At 33.7% G+C, this 18,843-nt stretch overlaps 1 protein-coding gene across 4 annotated transcripts in view; it reads left to right on the forward strand.

Moving 5' to 3' along the window:
- Positions 1-8,131, forward strand: part of rhbdl1 (rhomboid, veinlet-like 1 (Drosophila)) — a 99,216-nt gene extending 91,085 nt beyond the window's left edge. For all 4 annotated transcript variants that reach the window (XM_062054890.1, XM_062054892.1, XM_062054891.1 and 1 more), the window contains 2 exons: positions 2,662-2,722; positions 7,024-8,131. In XM_062054890.1, the coding sequence (XP_061910874.1) occupies positions 2,662-2,722; positions 7,024-7,295 (333 nt within the window). In that variant the 3' untranslated portion in view covers positions 7,296-8,131. The remainder of the gene's footprint in view (positions 1-2,661; positions 2,723-7,023) is intronic.
- Positions 8,132-18,843: the final 10,712 nt, after the last annotated feature.

Here is an 18,843-nt window from a genome sequence, read left to right on the forward strand (position 1 = left end):
CCCGTCCCAGCAACATTAAGAACAACAATAAACAGAGCAATTGAGGACACACAAACATGACACGGAACATTCCAAATGTAGTGAAACAAAAATGAACATTATCGACAACAGTATCAATATTAGTAACAATTTCAAAATAGCAGTGATTAAAAAACCCTCATTGATATTATCATTAAAACCATTAATAAAAAATAATAAAAAAATTAGAAATGAACAATAGTGTCACAGTGGCTTACACTTGCATCAGATCTCATAAACTTGACAACACACTGTGTCCAATATTTTCCACAAAGATATAATAAGTCATATTTTGGTTCATTTAATAGTTGAAACAAATTTAAATAATGGATCCTATATTCCAATATACTGTATGACTCATTATCATCTAAACTAAATGCAGTTTGTTGTACTGATATCATCTCCATAGCTTGTGTGTACCAGTCAGTATGAGTTGGACTATCAACAGCTATCCATTTTTTAAATATTACCCTTTTTGTTATTATGCACATTGAAAGAAAAGCATATTTACTCTTTGATGACACGTTACTAAATTGATGTAGATCCCCAAGAATACAAGTATATGTATGTGTATGACTATGTATATTATATATATATATATATATATATATATATATATATATATATATATATATATATATATATATATATATATATATATATATATATGTGTGTATATATATATATATTTATATATGTGTATATATGTATGTGTATGACTATGTATCAGTGACGTGCAGTCAAATTAATTAAATTGTTATATGTATCCAGTGATTATACTATAAAGTTATTTTCCATTTAACTTCACCAGTTTTAGATTATTTTTATTCAAAATCGCTGAATTTTCACATTTGCCGTTCAAATACTGAGAAGAGACAGTGCGGTGATCAGCAGCCGGTTGAGGCACGTCACTGCGTTGTGCCTCAACATGGATTGCGGACTCGGCTAACTGCTGGCCTAGAATGCACCCCCTGACGGGAGTGTTATATCAACTGAAGCCCACACTTAAACTTTCCACGTGCAAGATTGAATCTATTTAAAAAAGTTATTTAATAAGAAGCCAAAAAGTGCAATAACAATCATGTTCGTGTTGGAGGAGTTCTGAATGACTGCAGGGCCACAACATTTGGTACACCTGCAGACTGCAGCACGGATTTCATATGTCATTCATTCACAACTCCTCCAACACGAACATTATTGTTTTTGCACTTTTTGGCTTCTTATTAAAAACTTTTTTAAATAGATTCAATCCTGCACGTGGAAAGTTTAAGTGTGGGCTTTAGTTGATATAACACTCCCGTCAGGGGGTGCATTCTACGACGGGGGTGCATTAATCCAGCACAACAGCGACGCATGGACTTCATTTATAAGTAAAGGTAAAACCATAATAACGTTTTTTTTATTAAATGTGCTTTTTTGTGTGCTACAGTTTGTATGTAGCACACAATGTATGTATGATCTGATAAGATTTGTCTCTTCGACTACTACCTTTACTACTGTGGTATTGATAGTTTTAGTTCATGAAGCCATTTTTATGCTTGAAAATGCTTAATTCAAGGCACAAATGTGGTGATAAAATGTGCTTAATTACATTTTAAAATTGCGTATTTTCATATTAATCATTGTACATTAAATCAGTAAATTGCCTTATTCTAAATAATAAATATTATCTAAAACATTTTTATAAAAAGTCCAGCATTTAAACTAATGATTATTTAATTATATTAGTCCGAGATGGATAGCGGCACAATTTTTATGTAAAACATTAAAAAAATTCATGCCAATAAATAATAGCAATATATTGATTTAAATAAACATACCAAGCTTGTTTTGGGCACATGTGTTAGATTTGTTTTATCTCACTCTTTGTAAGAAATTGAAAATGGATAGTATATATTACATTAAAAAACATAAATATGCCATGTTATGTCCATACAGCAAGATCATAGCACTTTGATTGCACTGTGGTCATATATACGTTACATCTCTCAGAATTGCAACTTCTACAGTTCAAAAAAGAAATCCACAAAGTTAGCGTCCTCCTAACACAAAAGTTCTTTGTCAGCATTTGATGAAAAGATCTCTACCAAACACCGCGACGGTGACCTCCTTTTTTGAAGATATTAATCATTTATCTGTTGTAATATTGTGACTTTGAAGGCTTCTTCTTGCGACAGGGCTTTCTCTCTATTTTTATCCTCTGTTTTTAATCTTGCATGCCTCCACTCAGTCAGGAGGGATTGGGGAAAAAGTGGCCCTGGGTCTTTTTCCCACAATTCCTCACAGCCAGACACTTAAGGAGCGATGTGATTGGTGCTATTATTCATCCGGAGGAGCAAAGGCGATATTCTAAGTCAGGATGCCGTTGTTCTTTCCTCCCAGGAGGATCATAAGTGCGATTTATTGCTCCCCTCATCTGTTTAATTAGTGTAGCTCTAATTAACCCAGTGCCCCTGGCATGCGCCCACTACAGAAGCCAGGTGCACACACTATCAGGGCTCATTATTATTGTTATTATTATTATTATTATTGTTATTATTATTATTATTATATTGTCTTTCTGTCTGGGTTAAATGTGGTGAAAAAGATCACACATGATGTTTTGTGGGAACTTATATCAAGTCCTGATTGTTTACTTTGCAGAACTGGGCTGGGATGAGGTGTCCATACAAGCTGCTCCGCATGATCCTGGCACTAGTTTGCAGTAAGTAAATATATGTGGCTGCCCTCTAGTGGTTGTGGCCCAAAACAACCGTTTAGGGTGTTTATGCCAGGAGCTGGCCCTGTAAGTGATTATAAATATCCAACTAAATGTGTATATATATATATATATATATATATATATATATATATATATATATATATATATATATATATATATATATATATATATATATATATATATATATATATATATATATATATATATAATGTAGCAACCTGGGGTTTAGTTTTATATATATATATATATATATATATATATATATATATATATATATATATATATATATATATATATATATATATATATACAACTAAACCCCAGGTTGCTATACGTGTGTGTGTGTGTGTGTCTGTGTGTGTGCGTGTGTGTGTATATGTATATACAAAGCAAACAAAAAACTAAATATAAACACATATATATGTTTATACATATATATATACATACATATATATATACAGTATTTATATATATATACATACATATATATACATACATACATAAATATATATACACATATATATATACTTACATATACAGTACATATATATATATATATATATATACACATATATATACATATGTATATATATGTATATAGACATATATATGTATATATATGTGTATATCTATATATATATCTATGTGTATATATATATATAACTGTGTATATATATATAACTATGTATATATGTATGTACTGTATATATGTATATACTGTGTATATATATTTATATATGTATGTACACATATATGTATGTACGTATATGTATATATATATATATAAATATTTTTGTATTTAGTTTTTTTTGTTTGCTTTATATATATATATATATATATATATATATATATATATATATATATATATATATATATATATATATATATATATATATATATATACAGGACTGTCTCAGAAAATTAGAATATTGTGATAAAGTCCTTTATTTTCTGTAATGCAACTAAAAACATGAAAATGTCATACATTCTGGATTCATTACACATCAACTGAAATATTGCAAGCCTTTTATTATTATTTATTATGTATATATATATGTGTATATCTATATATATATCTATGTGTATATATATATATATAACTGTGTATATATATATAACTATGTATATATGTATGTACTGTATATATGTATATACTGTGTATATATATTTATATATGTATGTACACATATATGTATGTACGTATATATATATATATATATATAAATATTTTTGTATTTAGTTTTTTTTGTTTGCTTTATATATATATATATATATATATATATATATATATATATATATATATATATATATATATATATATATATATATATATATATATATATATATATATATATATATATACAGGACTGTCTCAGAAAATTAGAATATTGTGATAAAGTCCTTTATTTTCTGTAATGCAACTAAAAACATGAAAATGTCATACATTCTGGATTCATTACACATCAACTGAAATATTGCAAGCCTTTTATTATTTTAATATTGCTGATTATGGCATACAGCTTAAGAAAACTCAAAAATCCTATCTCAAAAAATTTGAATATTTCCTCAGACCAAGTAAAAAAGAAAGATTTATAACAGCAAAACAAAATCAAACATTTGAAAATGTCAATAAATGCACTCAGCAATATTAAAATAATAAAAGGCTTGCAATATTTCAGTTGATGTGTAATGAATCCAGAATGTATGACATTTTCGTTTTTTTAGTTGCATTACAGAAAATAAAGGACTTTATCACAGTATTCTAATTTTCTGAGACAGTCCTGTATATATATATATATATATATTCAATAATCACGTATTTCACCGAATATAAGACTGTGTTTTTACCTACAATCAGTGGTGGGCCGTCTGCTGGCCTAACATAACCAGAAATCATGATCATAATTAAAGATAAAAGTAATTTTTTATTTACTTTCCCTAAATATCTAAAAGTATTCATATTCTCTTCATGTCATATTATGCTCCTTCTAGTGCTGTTGTTTTTAGGTTAGAGTTTTTAATCCAATCACAATTCAGCTAGTTTATGTTGCCATGCTGTACGAAATCTGCTCGAGGCCTTCAGAATCAACAATGCGGGCGTCCGTGCACTGTAAGTGAACGGGAACATACAGTTGATAGATAATTGCGATAGCCAATCAGATCACGAGTTGTTGTCAGTAAAGCCTTCCAGCTCATAGACATCTTATAAGTAGACGTAACATCAACCGCTACTGCCTACTGGCGCTGACGAGACACGGGGCCGCCATGTTGGAGTGGTGATCCGCTCCACTCGGTGCAATTCATTTGGCAGGAGCAATGAACTGTCAGTGCATTTAATTAATCTTACCTCACTGAATACCACTGATTTTCACACGTTTTTTTGTCATACGTGTAGCTATGATAAAGGACACATGTTTTGGCGTGTTTTATTATTCATAGTTTGCTTAACTGTAATAGAATATTCTTATATGCTATAAGTGCCCAGATGTCCGAGATCAAAACTGGGAATATAATCCCAGAGAAAGGGGAAAAAAACGGTCAGATATTTTTAAATTCAAGAAACAATATCATTAGGTTATATATACATTTGTATATCCTACATAAACAATGTATGAATACATTAGATATCTATATATCTTATAGACTGTATCTCTGTTGCTGCAGCAGCAGAGAGTTTATTCTGTCTTGACACTTTGTATTGATATTTTGTATTACATTCTTCCCTTAAATGATCATGTTTACAGTGATTGTTTTATATGTACCGTAATTTCCGGACTATAAGCCGCACCTGACTATAAGCCGCACCAGCTAAATTTAAGGGAAAATACAGATTGCTCCATATATAAGCCGCACCCGAGTATAAGCCGCAGGGTTTTTATGTGTAATTACCGTAGTATATAGGGGTTCCTGCTACCACGGAGGGGATTGTTGGGACAGAGATGACTGTTTGGGAACGCAAAGCGTCCCATTTATTAACAATAAATCTTTCAATCATTCAATCAAACTTTCACATCTTTGACATGGCGAACAGCATTCGTGCAGAGTACAAATAATACAACGGTGCAAAGTAATACAAAGTGCTCACCTGTACGTTATCAAAATAACCAGCCTACCGGTATATGAAAAGTCAGTCTTTAATCATTGTGTCATCGTCTTCCACATGCGTACTAAAACCACCGAAATCCTCTTCATCGGTGTCGGAGAAGAACAGGCCGTAAATAAGCCGCACCCTTGTATAAGCCGCAGGGACCAGAACAAGGGGGAAAAGTAGCGGCTTATAGTCCGGAAATTACGGTATTTTTTATGTATGTCGCTTTGAATAAAAGCGTCTGCCAAATACTTAAACATAAACATATATTTGGACACACTAGGTGACGTAGCGGGCCAGACCTTGAATTGGAAACCTGTGTTCTAGGATATCTTTCTCAGACTGGTCTTTATTGAACAGCTTTTTAAATCCAAACTGTAACCTTTTTGGTGTTCATGACCAAATCAGTATGCTAATAAATACAAAATACATGTTACTGTACATATGCTGGGACCCAAACACTGTTAAACTACTTTAAGCCAGTTTATAAGTGAAACTGGCTCCAGAGTAGCAACATAATTTCAGGGTTGTCCAAAGTGTGGCCTTTTTTTTTATCATGGGGCCACCCCATGTAGTGTGTGTGGCCCTAAACCAGGGGTAGGGAACCTGTGGCTCTTTTGATGACTGCATCTGGCTCTCAGATAAATCTTAGCTGACATTGCTTAACACAATAAGTAACTAAATAAATCCGCTGGTAATCACAGTGTTAAAATTAACATTCAAAATATAAAACATTCTCATGCAACTGTTCAAGAAGTCGCATTAATGGTAAGAAGTATTTTATTTATTATTGGTTAGCTTCAGAATAACAATGTTATTAAAAAGAATAGGGAGACTTATTATACTCAAAAAATGTTGGTTTTACTTAAAAATGCACGCATTTAGTTGTATTTGGTGTTAAAAAATATATGGCTCTCACGGAAATATGTTTTTAAATATTTGGCTTTCATGGCTCTCTCAGTTCCCGACCCCTGCCCTAAACAACTGCATTGACTAGTGTTTATGGGTTCAACCTAAGTAGGGTTGGTTTTAGCATCATCTGTGTACAAAATGTGTCAAAGTTGTCCTCACATCCTTCAGTTTTTCTGCACATGTGTCCTTGACTAGAAAAAGTTTTTACACTGCAGGTCTACATCAATAACCTCAGTTGATTTCTCTAAAAACTGCTGACTCGCCACCTCTTGTTCCCTCACAGTGAGCTCGGAGGTGGGCCGAGCAGTCTGGCTGCGCTTCTCCCCACCTCTGCCTTCCTCCGGGCCCCAGCCCAGCTTCATGGCCCACCTGTCGGGCGCCGTGGTGGGTATCAGTATGGGGCTCCTCATCTTACGCAGCTACGAGGAGAGCCTGCAGAAGCAGTGCTCCTGGTGGGTCATCGTCTTCTCCTTCATCACCTTCCTCCTCTTCGCCATCTTTTGGAATATCTTCGCCTACGATCTATTGGGCGTGCAGATCCCCCCTCCTCCCTGATGACGGACTTCAAACAGGTTTTCCCCTATTATTTTACCCATCGGAGATGAAATCCATCACAGCCCAGTTGTTTTTGTACAGATACTTTGCAAAAGGAAGAAATAAGTCTCTTTTATTAAAGAGGGTAGCAACAAGTGCAAGTTTTTCCAGATCCATTTTGACAAGCTTCTTTATCTTTTTTGGACACAGCGTGCTAATACTGTCTCAACATTTCGCTGCTGTGCTTCATCAAAAGCTTTCATTTCTTGACGCGTGCCTCTGGTGAAACAAACGAGCAACAAAACAAAAAAAAGCACATTTTTTTTCCCTCATGTTTGGTAAGCGATTCAAACGTCTTTTTTTTTGTTTGTTTTGGTCTATCCTCAAGATATCTGCTTTGAACCAACACTGTGCATTCAAAAAACACGGCTCACGTTGTGGCAAGATGTACATTTGAGATATGGAAGTAACCATGGCAACGGGGGACGAGGGATAACAAAGCCAACGACACTGGTGAGGTCATCGCTTCAATGAGTGGAATCCACTTTTTGCTGTGTAAATTATGCCGCACGTGTATACGAAGTAGCCCAAAATGATTTATACCCTGGACAAGAGTGAAATATTTACTTACATACTAAGAAAGTGTTCAGTAGTTTTTAAATCTACTTCTTCTTATAATGGAAACTAAACCGAATATTTTGAATATATTTAGTTGTCATACCATAAATTAATTATCATAATATAACATATTATTGATTATTTTATATTAATATTTGTAATTTATTTATTATAATATCATTTTATTTCAATATAATTATATTGTTTAATTTAATTATATTCATTATGGGTTAAAATTAATAATGGAAAATCATTACAAATGTTGATTATATTTTTGTTTTTTATATACAGTAATACGGTATAATCTAAAAAATGTGTCCCTATTTAGAATAATACACTATTATAAATAAATGATAAATGGGTTATACTTGTATAGCGCTTTTCTACCTTCAAGGTACTCAACAGTATTTCCACATTTACCCATTCACACACACATTCACACACTGATGGCGGGAGCTGCCATGCAAGGCGCTAACCAGCAGCCATCAGAGGCAAAGGGTGAAGTGTCTTGCCCAAGGACACAACGGACGTGACTAGGAAGGTAGAAGGTGGGAATTGAACCCCAGTAACCAGCAACACTCCGATTGCTGGCACAGCCACTCTACCAACTTCGCCACGCCGTCCGTAATACACTATCATTGTTTCATTAAAATTATAATTTTTATTTCAATATATTATTTTAGAGGTTGAAATTAATGATAAAAATCTTTTGCATTTTTTATCTTATTGTTGTTTTTTATGTGTCGTAACATAATATATTTGCTAATATTTTCTTTATTTAGAATACACTATAATTGTGTCACATGAATATATTATTTATTGTAATAAATGTTATCATTTTATGGGTAACAATTACAATTTAATAATAAAAGATTATTGCGTATATATACTTATTCATATATATTTAAACATTTTGTATTTATTTAGAATAATGATTTTTTTTTCTGCCGCTATTTTTTGGTATATAGGGAAGTCAAAATTAACACGTTAATGAGAATTAATCAATCATTATTAATATTATTAATCACTTAAACACAATTGACCCATTTGCAGCGCAAAATGACTCAAAATCCTTGAAAAATGGGACTCTTTCAAGGCATTTACATAATTAACTAAATATTATTATATAATAGTGGGGTTTTTTTAAGTTAAGCATTGGCAATACTGTTTTGTCTTTTTTTTAAATCACATTTTTTGCACCATTCCAAAGAATCTGCAGCTTTAATATTAGAACTTGAGTTAGTTATACTTGTATTGCGAACAAGTATGAATAATTTAATATATAAAATAAAAGAATGTCTCCTAATGCATAGTCTTTTTCCACCAGCTAGAAGATTCTCCACATCAAAAAATCAGTCTAACAGGGTATGAATCATTTTGAGTGCACTGAACTGGGGTGCAGGTCACATGACCAGGCCAGGCTCTCTCAGTCAATACCTCCTACAGACTTTTTTGTAAAGGAATGTAACCGTAGAGACAACAACAACAACAAAAACAAGTAAATTGCTGTTTTTCATTTGATAGTGTACGTGTGTACAGTATATGGTGTGTTAATTACCAAGAGTCTATTTATTTCTGGATTTCAAAGGGTGCAAAAAGAAGGCTATGATTGTTGTTCCTAAATGGTTCATGAGGTTTCTCATCGCCAATGACTTGATCCAACTTTAGTGCTTTACAAAATAAGCCATAGAAAGAACTGTGGAAGGGTAGCCGTCATTTCTTCATTGTGAATTAGTCAACTGTGCAGCGAGTTCATAAAGCTTACCTACACACACACACACACACACACATAGACGCATCCCCGCCATGTGTTTATATATAACAAATTATTTGCAGGCTGGTAATTGCATTTGCTCCAATTTTCACTCTTCAGATCAATAATTAATTTGAACGCCGGCACATTTTATGCTTTTGCCAAACGTCGTCATAAATTCCATTGTTTTGCAGACACTCTCGCGTGTCATAGTGTCCCTGTGTTAAAAGTGAGGGGCAGACTATGTGGAAAATGCATGGATAAAGGATGGAAGCCTCCCCTTGGTGCGTTATATGAAATGTTACTGCTGGGGCTACAGTAGATGAATAATGCATCCATACCCTGGTAGCCTGTAATGGAGATAAAAAGGATGCCTGAGCGGAGGTTAATGTGCCTCTTTAACTCTAGATTCATAGGAAGGTGCAAAAAGGGCTAGTTAAGTGGTTGGGGTTTTTGTACACACTCACAGCTAATATCAAAGTGTTGCTGTCCTGGGAGCTAGTTTTTTATTGAAAAGCTGCTCAAAAAAATAAAGGGAACACTTAAATCAGCGGTATCATGTGTGTATGGCCTCCATATATATGGATATATCCATCCAGATATGCTTCTGACCAAACAACAGGGGGATAGGTTAGGATTTGGGTCTGGGGAACAGGTGGGGCTTCCCAGAACGAACCTAGAGACCACTAATGATGGTGCAGTTTTGTATTAGTTTACAAAATAAAATGTGAATCCTACCTTTTATTCAAAGGACGACACTATAGATCAGGGGTGCCCAAAGTGCCATATTTGGCCCGCCAAAGGGTGGGAATTCTATTGTTAGGTTATTTGTGTTTCACACTTAAAATTAGGGGTGTCCTGATCCAATATTGATATGGGATATCAGTGAGATATCAGCAAAAAAACAAGTATGAGATGATGAAAACTGTCTGATATAAGCTCCGAAACAAGCAGTCCTCCAGGGTGGTTACTTGTGCAAAGTTGGACAGCCAGTTAACATCTAAATGTCCTCCAATAAGCCCACAAGGCTGGTCTTTTCTTGTATTCTAATCATGTCATTTACAAAAGGTAAACATGGCAGTCTATTAGGAGCCAGCAGCTACACAACAGCTAAGCACACGATAGCACACAAGCGAGACATATGTAATAAGTGTCCTTAATTGAACAATATCGCTGTCTAAAACAGGACATTTTTCAATTTAAACAAGTGTGAAATTATTTTAGTTCAGTGGCCTTGTGGTTAGAGTGTCCGCTCTGAGATGGGTAGGTCGTGAGTCATACCAAAGACTATAAAAATGGGACCCATTGCCTCCCTGCTTGGCACTCAGCATCAAGGGTTGGAATTGGGGGTTAAATCACCAAAATGATTCACGAGCGCAGCCACCGCTGCTGCTCACTGCTCACCTCGCCTCCCAGGGGTTGGAACAATGGGATGGGTCAAATGCAGAGGATAATTTTCACCACTATCAATATAAGTATACTTTAACTTTAATATTACTCACATCGACAAAGTCTCCAAGGCAGAAATGTATCGAGTAACAAAGGTGTGCCCATCATTTAACTTACTGCATCATGGGCTTAACCTGATGAAATATTTTACTGTTAAAAAAAAGGACCAATACCACTTCAACTTAAAGACAGCATAAGTCCATTGCAGATGGTTAATAATTATTAGGTTAATGTTTTTCATACCAACCATTGTTCTCCGTTCTCTGTGACTACCGGTAGTTTTATTTGATCAACACATCCCACACTACAAAATAGTACATGTATGTTCGATTCTTGCTGCTATTGTATTGGAACCCAATCAGTATCGGCCAATACTCAAGACTCCAATATCGGTATTGTATCGGAAGTGAAAAATCGGGATACCTCTAACCGGTGGTCTTTTCCTCTGCGTTGTGTGGATTTTATGGAACACGACCGACATCATGGGTTGCTGTTCAGCTGCACTTTACTAATAATACACAGAATACAATTGTTGTCAATAACTTTCTGCCATCGTCGAGCCCATCTCCCGTTATCGTAGACAAAAGAGCGGAGTTACGTACAACAGTGAAATAAAAACATACCTGATAATACACAGAATACAATTGTTGTCAATAACTTTCTGCCATCGTCGAGCCCCTGCACAAATATAATAATGAACAAGAAAGTGAACTTAAGTTCTTAACAAGACAATACATTTTCTGTCGTCGCATGGACGCCTACCTCTCCCGTTATCGTAGACAAAAGGGAAGTTGGAAGGCATGTCCAACGCATATAAAAAGACAGGTGTCACAGTAATTATTGCAGTAGGAGGGACAACGAGACAATGGTTCCACATTGACAAAACATCGAACAACACTCCGGTATTTACATGTACCACACACATTTTGTGTAATTATAACAATAATAAAACATTATAAAATACATTATTTACAAGACATAATTGACCCTGTTACACTTGGCACATTTTCACTATGGCCCTTGGAGGTTTGGGCACCCCTGTTATAGATGAAAAAAACATACTTTAGAGTAGTCAGTGTACAGCAGTATAGCCCATATGGGTTGTGCTCAAAAATGCTGTGGAAGACATTTGCTTGATAGCGGCCATATTTTTAAGTCAAACTTGCTGAAATTTGCCATACATGTGCTTGTCAGCCCCCTAAAGGTGTGTACCAAATTTTGTGGTAATTCGCCAAAACACGGCAAAGTTACAGAGGGTATTTTGTAGAGTAGAAACTAATACATCCAGTCAGGACTGTAGCTTTTTTTTGTACTGGCCTGTCTCTGGTGTCTCTTCCATGCTCTTTGACACCGTTTTTGAAGGAGCCAGAAATAGTCATTTCCTTATCAGGACTACCTGTTGTCTTTCCCATCATGGCTACCTAAGTGGACCCGGGATTGACTCGGACTCAAAGACGTTCCCTTTGTTGTTTCCTAGTTTAGGACGCATCAGGAAGTTAATCGCGCCCCGGATTGTGATTGAATCCCAACCCGCGCCGGGCTGAGGCGTGATTTATCAGCCACGGTCACATGACAACATCCCCGCTGTCAGGATGATGCATGGCTGCCGCTGAGAGGCCAGAAACATGCCGCTTTTCCCGCTCCAATAAGTGGAGGTGACAGGCTGCATGATGTTCATCTAATTGAATGGCATATTTGCTTCCGGGACGCTACTACAACAATAATGAGGAAGAGGGCTGACAGGAGCTGAATGATACGTGTCCTCCCCTTCATCGCTTAGCTGGCGTTGTGAGTCAAGGTCAGCGAGCGCACGCTGAACTTTTCCTGATGGATGCTTTAATCCCGCTCCATTCATTCCGGAAAACACGCAGCACACCTGACCTGTCTCATCATGTGGAGTGCCATATTGTTTACTGCCAATCTTATCGCGCTGTTCTCAGATCAATGCCTTGTGATGCTAAGCACTGCTCGCCGCGGCTTCTTCGTTATCGACACGGTTCTTGTGTGCCAACCAACCGCCTGGTTGCCTTTACTCGCTACTCGGACACAAGAAATATGCTGGAGGACAACTACTGTACATTAATGGACACCACGTTAGGAACACCTGCACAATCCAAAACTGCTCTTTTTTTCCACCTTCATTAAGTCAATTTTATAAAACTACTTAGCCTGAAATATACAAAACAAATATTAATTATATTTTTCATGTATTTTAACTTTTTAAAAGCTATCATGTTTACATATTCTCACTCAGTGTCAAAATGACAAAAGCATGTCAACATATTATACAAATTAATAGTTTGTTAAATGATCAAACTTTAACCCTAAAAGGCTTTTTTTTTTCTTTTCTTTTTTAAATCCTTAAAGTAGATTTCAAGGATATTTTTTTATTCTTATTATTGTTGTTATAATTGTTGTTATTCTTATTATTATTATGCCCTGAGACGGGTCAATGATTGGCAGCAACACCAATGTTAATTAATGCATTATTTTTTTTTCTACAGTGTCAAATTTAAAAAGAACAAAAAACATCACTGACAATAAATGCCTGCTTCCTAAAAACTGCTGTGAAAAATACATACACTACCGTTCAAAAGTTTGGGGTCACATTGAAATGTCCTTATTTTTTAAGGAAAAGCACTGTACTTTTCAATGAAGATAACTTTAAACTAGTCTTAACTTTAAAGAAATGCACTCTATACATTGCTAATGTGGTAAATGACTATTCTAGCTCCAAATGTCTGGTTTTTGGTGCAATATCTACATAGGTGTATAGAGGCCCATTTCCAGCAACTATCACTCCAGTGTTTTAATGGTACAATGTGTTTGCTCATTGGCTCAGAAGGCTAATTGATGATTAGAAAACCCTTGTGCAATCATGTTCACACATCTGAAAACAGTTTAGCTCGTTACAGAAGCTACAAAACTGACCCTCCTTTGAGCATATTGAGTTTCTGGAGCATCACATTTGTGGGGTTAATTAAACGCTCAAAATGGCCAAAAAAAGAGAACTTTCATCTGAAACTCGACAGTCTATTCTTGTTCGTAGAAATGAAGGCTATTCCACAAAATTGTTTGGGTGACCCCAAACTTTTGAACGGTAGTGTATTTCCTTTTACTTTAAACAAATCAATATTTTAGAACTACTTCAGCCTTCAAAGAAAACAATTCTTCAAACTTCAGCCTGAAATATACATATCAAATACTATTATTTTTGTTTATAAAGGTCTAAAAGTCTGTGTTTACATATGTGCACTGTTTTTAGACCCGAAATACTAAAATAATAACTCACACATGCAGTGCACACCAACATCCAACATTCATTTCAGTAAAAGGTGAGAAATGTTCCTGCATTGTTTGAATGGGAAAATGTTGCAACATCCAATGGACAGATGTAGAAATTAATATTAAAAAAATTGAAAGCCAATAGTCCACATTGAAAATTAACATAAATGATTACATTAGTTTGTGTTAAGACAAATGTAAGGATCAGAAATGTTACATTTTGTTTGTCAGTTGGAATACATGTGTTAATTTTTGTGTAATGTTGCAATTTTAGGATAATAGGATTCTAAAATGTTTTACAGTAAATATCAGCTGTCAACACATTATACTAATTAATAGGCACTGTATATTCGCACGTCTGTTGAGTCAATTTTTACCCTTTAAAGGCTATTTTGTTTTCCATAAGTCAACTGTTTTTTTTTAATCTTTCAAATAGATTTAAAGAAAATTTATCATTATTATTTTTATCATCATATTTATATTTATACCTCTTATCATGATTAAACCTTGAGATGGGTCAATGTTTGGCAGACACACAAACTTTAATGTATTATTTTTTCAGTGTCAAATTTGAAAAGAACAAAAACCTCACACTTATGTAATGACAATAAATGTCTGCTTCCAAAAACTGCTGTAAAGATAAACTATTTTTTGTATTTTAACCCTTGAAAGGCCATTACGCTTACAAATCTGGTGAAGAGGGTTGTGCGTAACTGGCAACCTGGATGTGACACACTCACTGACCTTTTAATTGGTCAAACGGTGGAGGGCGGGGCATCGAAATGAAAACAATAACCATATTTCTGGGCTGTAAATCTAATTTTGAAATGAGCATATCCCGGCTGAACTAATGTAATCAGTTATAAAGGTATTCGAAAATAACATTATTTATTAATGCCTTTTGACATATCAGGGCCATTTAATGATGACTTGACATGATTATTACGTGTGGCTCCTTTAAGATAAACGTGAAGATCAGAAATTGCATTTTAAATTAATCAGAAATTGCATTTTAAGTGGTGCATTTTTTTGGTAGTTGGAATAAATGTGTCAGTTTTTGTGTAGCGTTGCCATTTTAGGACAATAGAGATAATTATAAGATATTTTACCAAAAACATATCAGCTGTCTACTTATACTAATTAACAGGTTTAACTCTTTAAATACCATTTTGTTTTCCATAATTCAACTGTTTTTTTAATCCCTAAAATTGATTTCAAGGATATTTCTTATTAGTGTTAGCAGTATTATATCTATTTTTATCATTATTATTATTATGATTAGGCCCTGAGATGGGTGAATGATTGGAAGTAACACTGCTGTCCTAATGATAATAAATGTCTGCTCCCAAAAACTGCTGTAAAAAATACATATTACCGTAATATCTTTTTCCACTTTAAACATCAATATTTTAAAATTACTTTAGCCTGAAATATACATATCAAATACTAATCCTATTTTTTGTATTTAAAATCTTTAAAGGCCATTATGTGTTTTAATGCACTGTTTTAATACCAAAATACTAAAATGATAATACACACTTACAGTCCACACCCCAACTCAACATCAGCCATTATTTCAGTAAAAGATGATACATTTTCCTGCATGCTTTGAGTGGGAAATTGTAGCGCCATCCAATGGACAAATATAGATGTTAAAACAAAATAAATAGATGGCCAAATATAAATAGACATTTGTCTAAATTGGAATATTAAAATGTATCTTAACACATTAGTTTGGGTTAACATAAATGTGAGGATCAGAAATTGCATTTTAAATGAGAATTATTTTTTTTACATTTGTCAGTTTTGGGGTAACTTTGCCATTGTAGGCTTATGGTGACAATTGTATAAAAAATAAAAATTGAATGGCACAAAATATCCCCATGATCTGTTATTGGTATAGCACAAATAAAAAGTTAATCATTGCACTGAGAGTTATCTTGTTATTTCCCTCATTGGAGCTGGTTAGATTGTGCAGGAGTATCTAATGAAAAGTGAATATTAGAGTCCTTGGAATATTTTCCAGACTTATGGTGGATAAAACTTCATGAGAAAAAGAGTTGACAGAATGTGTTCAAAGCAAATAAATCCCAATTGTGATTCAAGTCTGCAGTAATAAACTTTAACTGGAGGAATGAGAATGAATGCTTAGCAAGAAGAGAAGTAAACAGAAGAGTACACCTATTAAAACAATGGAGGGTTTGGTGCTTTGCCAAAACAAAAATGTGCTCCGATTGCATTTTTACTAATTCTTTGAGCATTGTAAGCGACTCAAGTTGTGGTGCGAACATCACGTTCATGTCCAGTATGTGTGCTGCTGCTTCCTGTCCCTCTATTAGCACACGATGGTGCCAAGCTTACAGCCAACTATTTCCATCTTACAACAAGCAGAAGACACAAGGTCGTACTGACACAGCGTTTACACTAAAAACCTAGAAAATAAAATATTTTTCTCTCTTATCATTCAAGGAAGGGTAACTAAATGTACTTGCGGAAAATTTGTATCCTCATGAATTGTTTCATTATTATCTATTGTATGTACTTTTTAAATGTTCTAAAACGGAACCATTTTATATTGTATATATATGAATATATTTTGTTTTATTTTGTACTGGTCATTGTAATTTTCTTTCATTTGGGAACAATATAAATAAAGAACAATACTGTGGCAACATCCAAACGCCTGTTTTAGCTATCGAGATGATGATTTATGTGTTTTCAACTTCCTGTCTGCAATTTAGATTGTTTTATTATTGTTTCTAGTAATCAGGTGGTAATCCAGGTACATGCATTACATGTTGGGGAGTATGCACACTTATAACTTGAAATTGTTTATAATAGTCAAAACATAGAAAAAAGTACATACAAATCATTTTTTAACAACAACATCAAACAGATACTGTATTTAATTTAAGTACAATGAATTTCCAATATCAGATCAAAGAAATAATAATTATATAAAAAATACTAAATAAGAATAAATAGGTGTGTTTTATGCGAATAAATGTGTAGTGTCAGCTGAAGAAGTAATAATTTATTAGATTATAGTCATAATATTAAGAGTAATAATGGTGTAATTCCTCAAACAAATATGTGTTTGGAATTCTGTACATGCCTACAAATATTTATTATGTTGACGTCATAATAGTGTTAAAAAAAATTTTTTAAATCCTAAGAATAAAGTTACATTGTATTGGTTAGTGTATTAACTGATTTTTTTTAAGTTGAAGTCATCATATTCATATAAAAATAATATAATTTTATAAAAATAAATTTGGACTGTATTAGCTATTTTTTTATTTTATTAGTCGTAATATTAAGAGAAAAAATTGCTGTAATTGTATTTTTTCATTATCAATGTGTAATATTAGCCAGAAAAACCAATTATTTGGTATGATTGTAAGATACATCCTAGGATGCACTGGGATACATCAGTGGTATGCCTGAGATCATCGGGGGTTTCGGGTCTTTCAACATCATACCCCTTCCCTCTGGTGACCCAGCCAGGGTTGGTCAGACTACAGCTTGTGTCCCAGTAGCATTGGCCAACAGTTCGTTCCTCCTGATCCAAAGCCATCTAAAGCAGGGGTGTCTAAAGTGCGGCCCGCAGGTAATTTTTTAACGGCCCCGCGGCACATTCTAAAAATATGATTAAGAAAAATTAAAAACATAAAAAGTGGTATAAAAAAGCAAACAGGTGAAATGTAACAATAAAATGTTGCAATGTTTACTCTAATAACACACAGCTGCCATGCAGGCTGTTTCTTTCTTTAAAAAATAATAATGAATCAAAATCTATGTCATTATGAATTATTGACCTATTCAAGGCTCCATTTACTTCACATTAAATATTCCACTTTGAGATATTTTTTTGGGGAAAATGTTGCATATTTTTGGTTTGCCATTTAAAAAACAAAGTTGTTGTTTTTTTAAAAGAAGGGCCTAAAACGAACAAATAAAAAATGTAAACAACAATAAAACTTATAGTTGACGGATAGATCTGAAGTTGATTTTGAGACTATTTTGTTAAAGGTAAAAAAAAATTATGGTTTATTTTTTTAAATTTTACTGAGCAGTACCCTTTTGGATCTCCAATAATTTTAGTGGGACTTTTTTTTTTTTTTTAGTGTCATTGCTCAAAAAATAATGTTCAATCAATGTTGTTTTCAGTAATTGACCTTTTTAAGGCTCCAATTATTATATAATCTCAAATATTCCACTTAAAAATTTTATTGGGGGAAAATATTGCATATTTTGTGTTTATTCCATTAAAAAAAACTTTATATTGACAGATAGACCTAATGTTGAGCTAGAGATTTAGACCTTGAAGAATAATAATAATACTAAATAATGACACATTTTTAATATTTTTTTTGACCAAAACCCTTTGGGGTCCCCAGCATCAAGCCTGAGTCGAGGCCTAAATGTATATTTTTTATACATGTATTGGTTTTTAAAATAAAA

This window comes from Entelurus aequoreus, linkage group LG08, assembly GCF_033978785.1.
Source record: "Entelurus aequoreus isolate RoL-2023_Sb linkage group LG08, RoL_Eaeq_v1.1, whole genome shotgun sequence".
NCBI lineage: Eukaryota > Metazoa > Chordata > Actinopteri > Syngnathiformes > Syngnathidae > Entelurus > Entelurus aequoreus.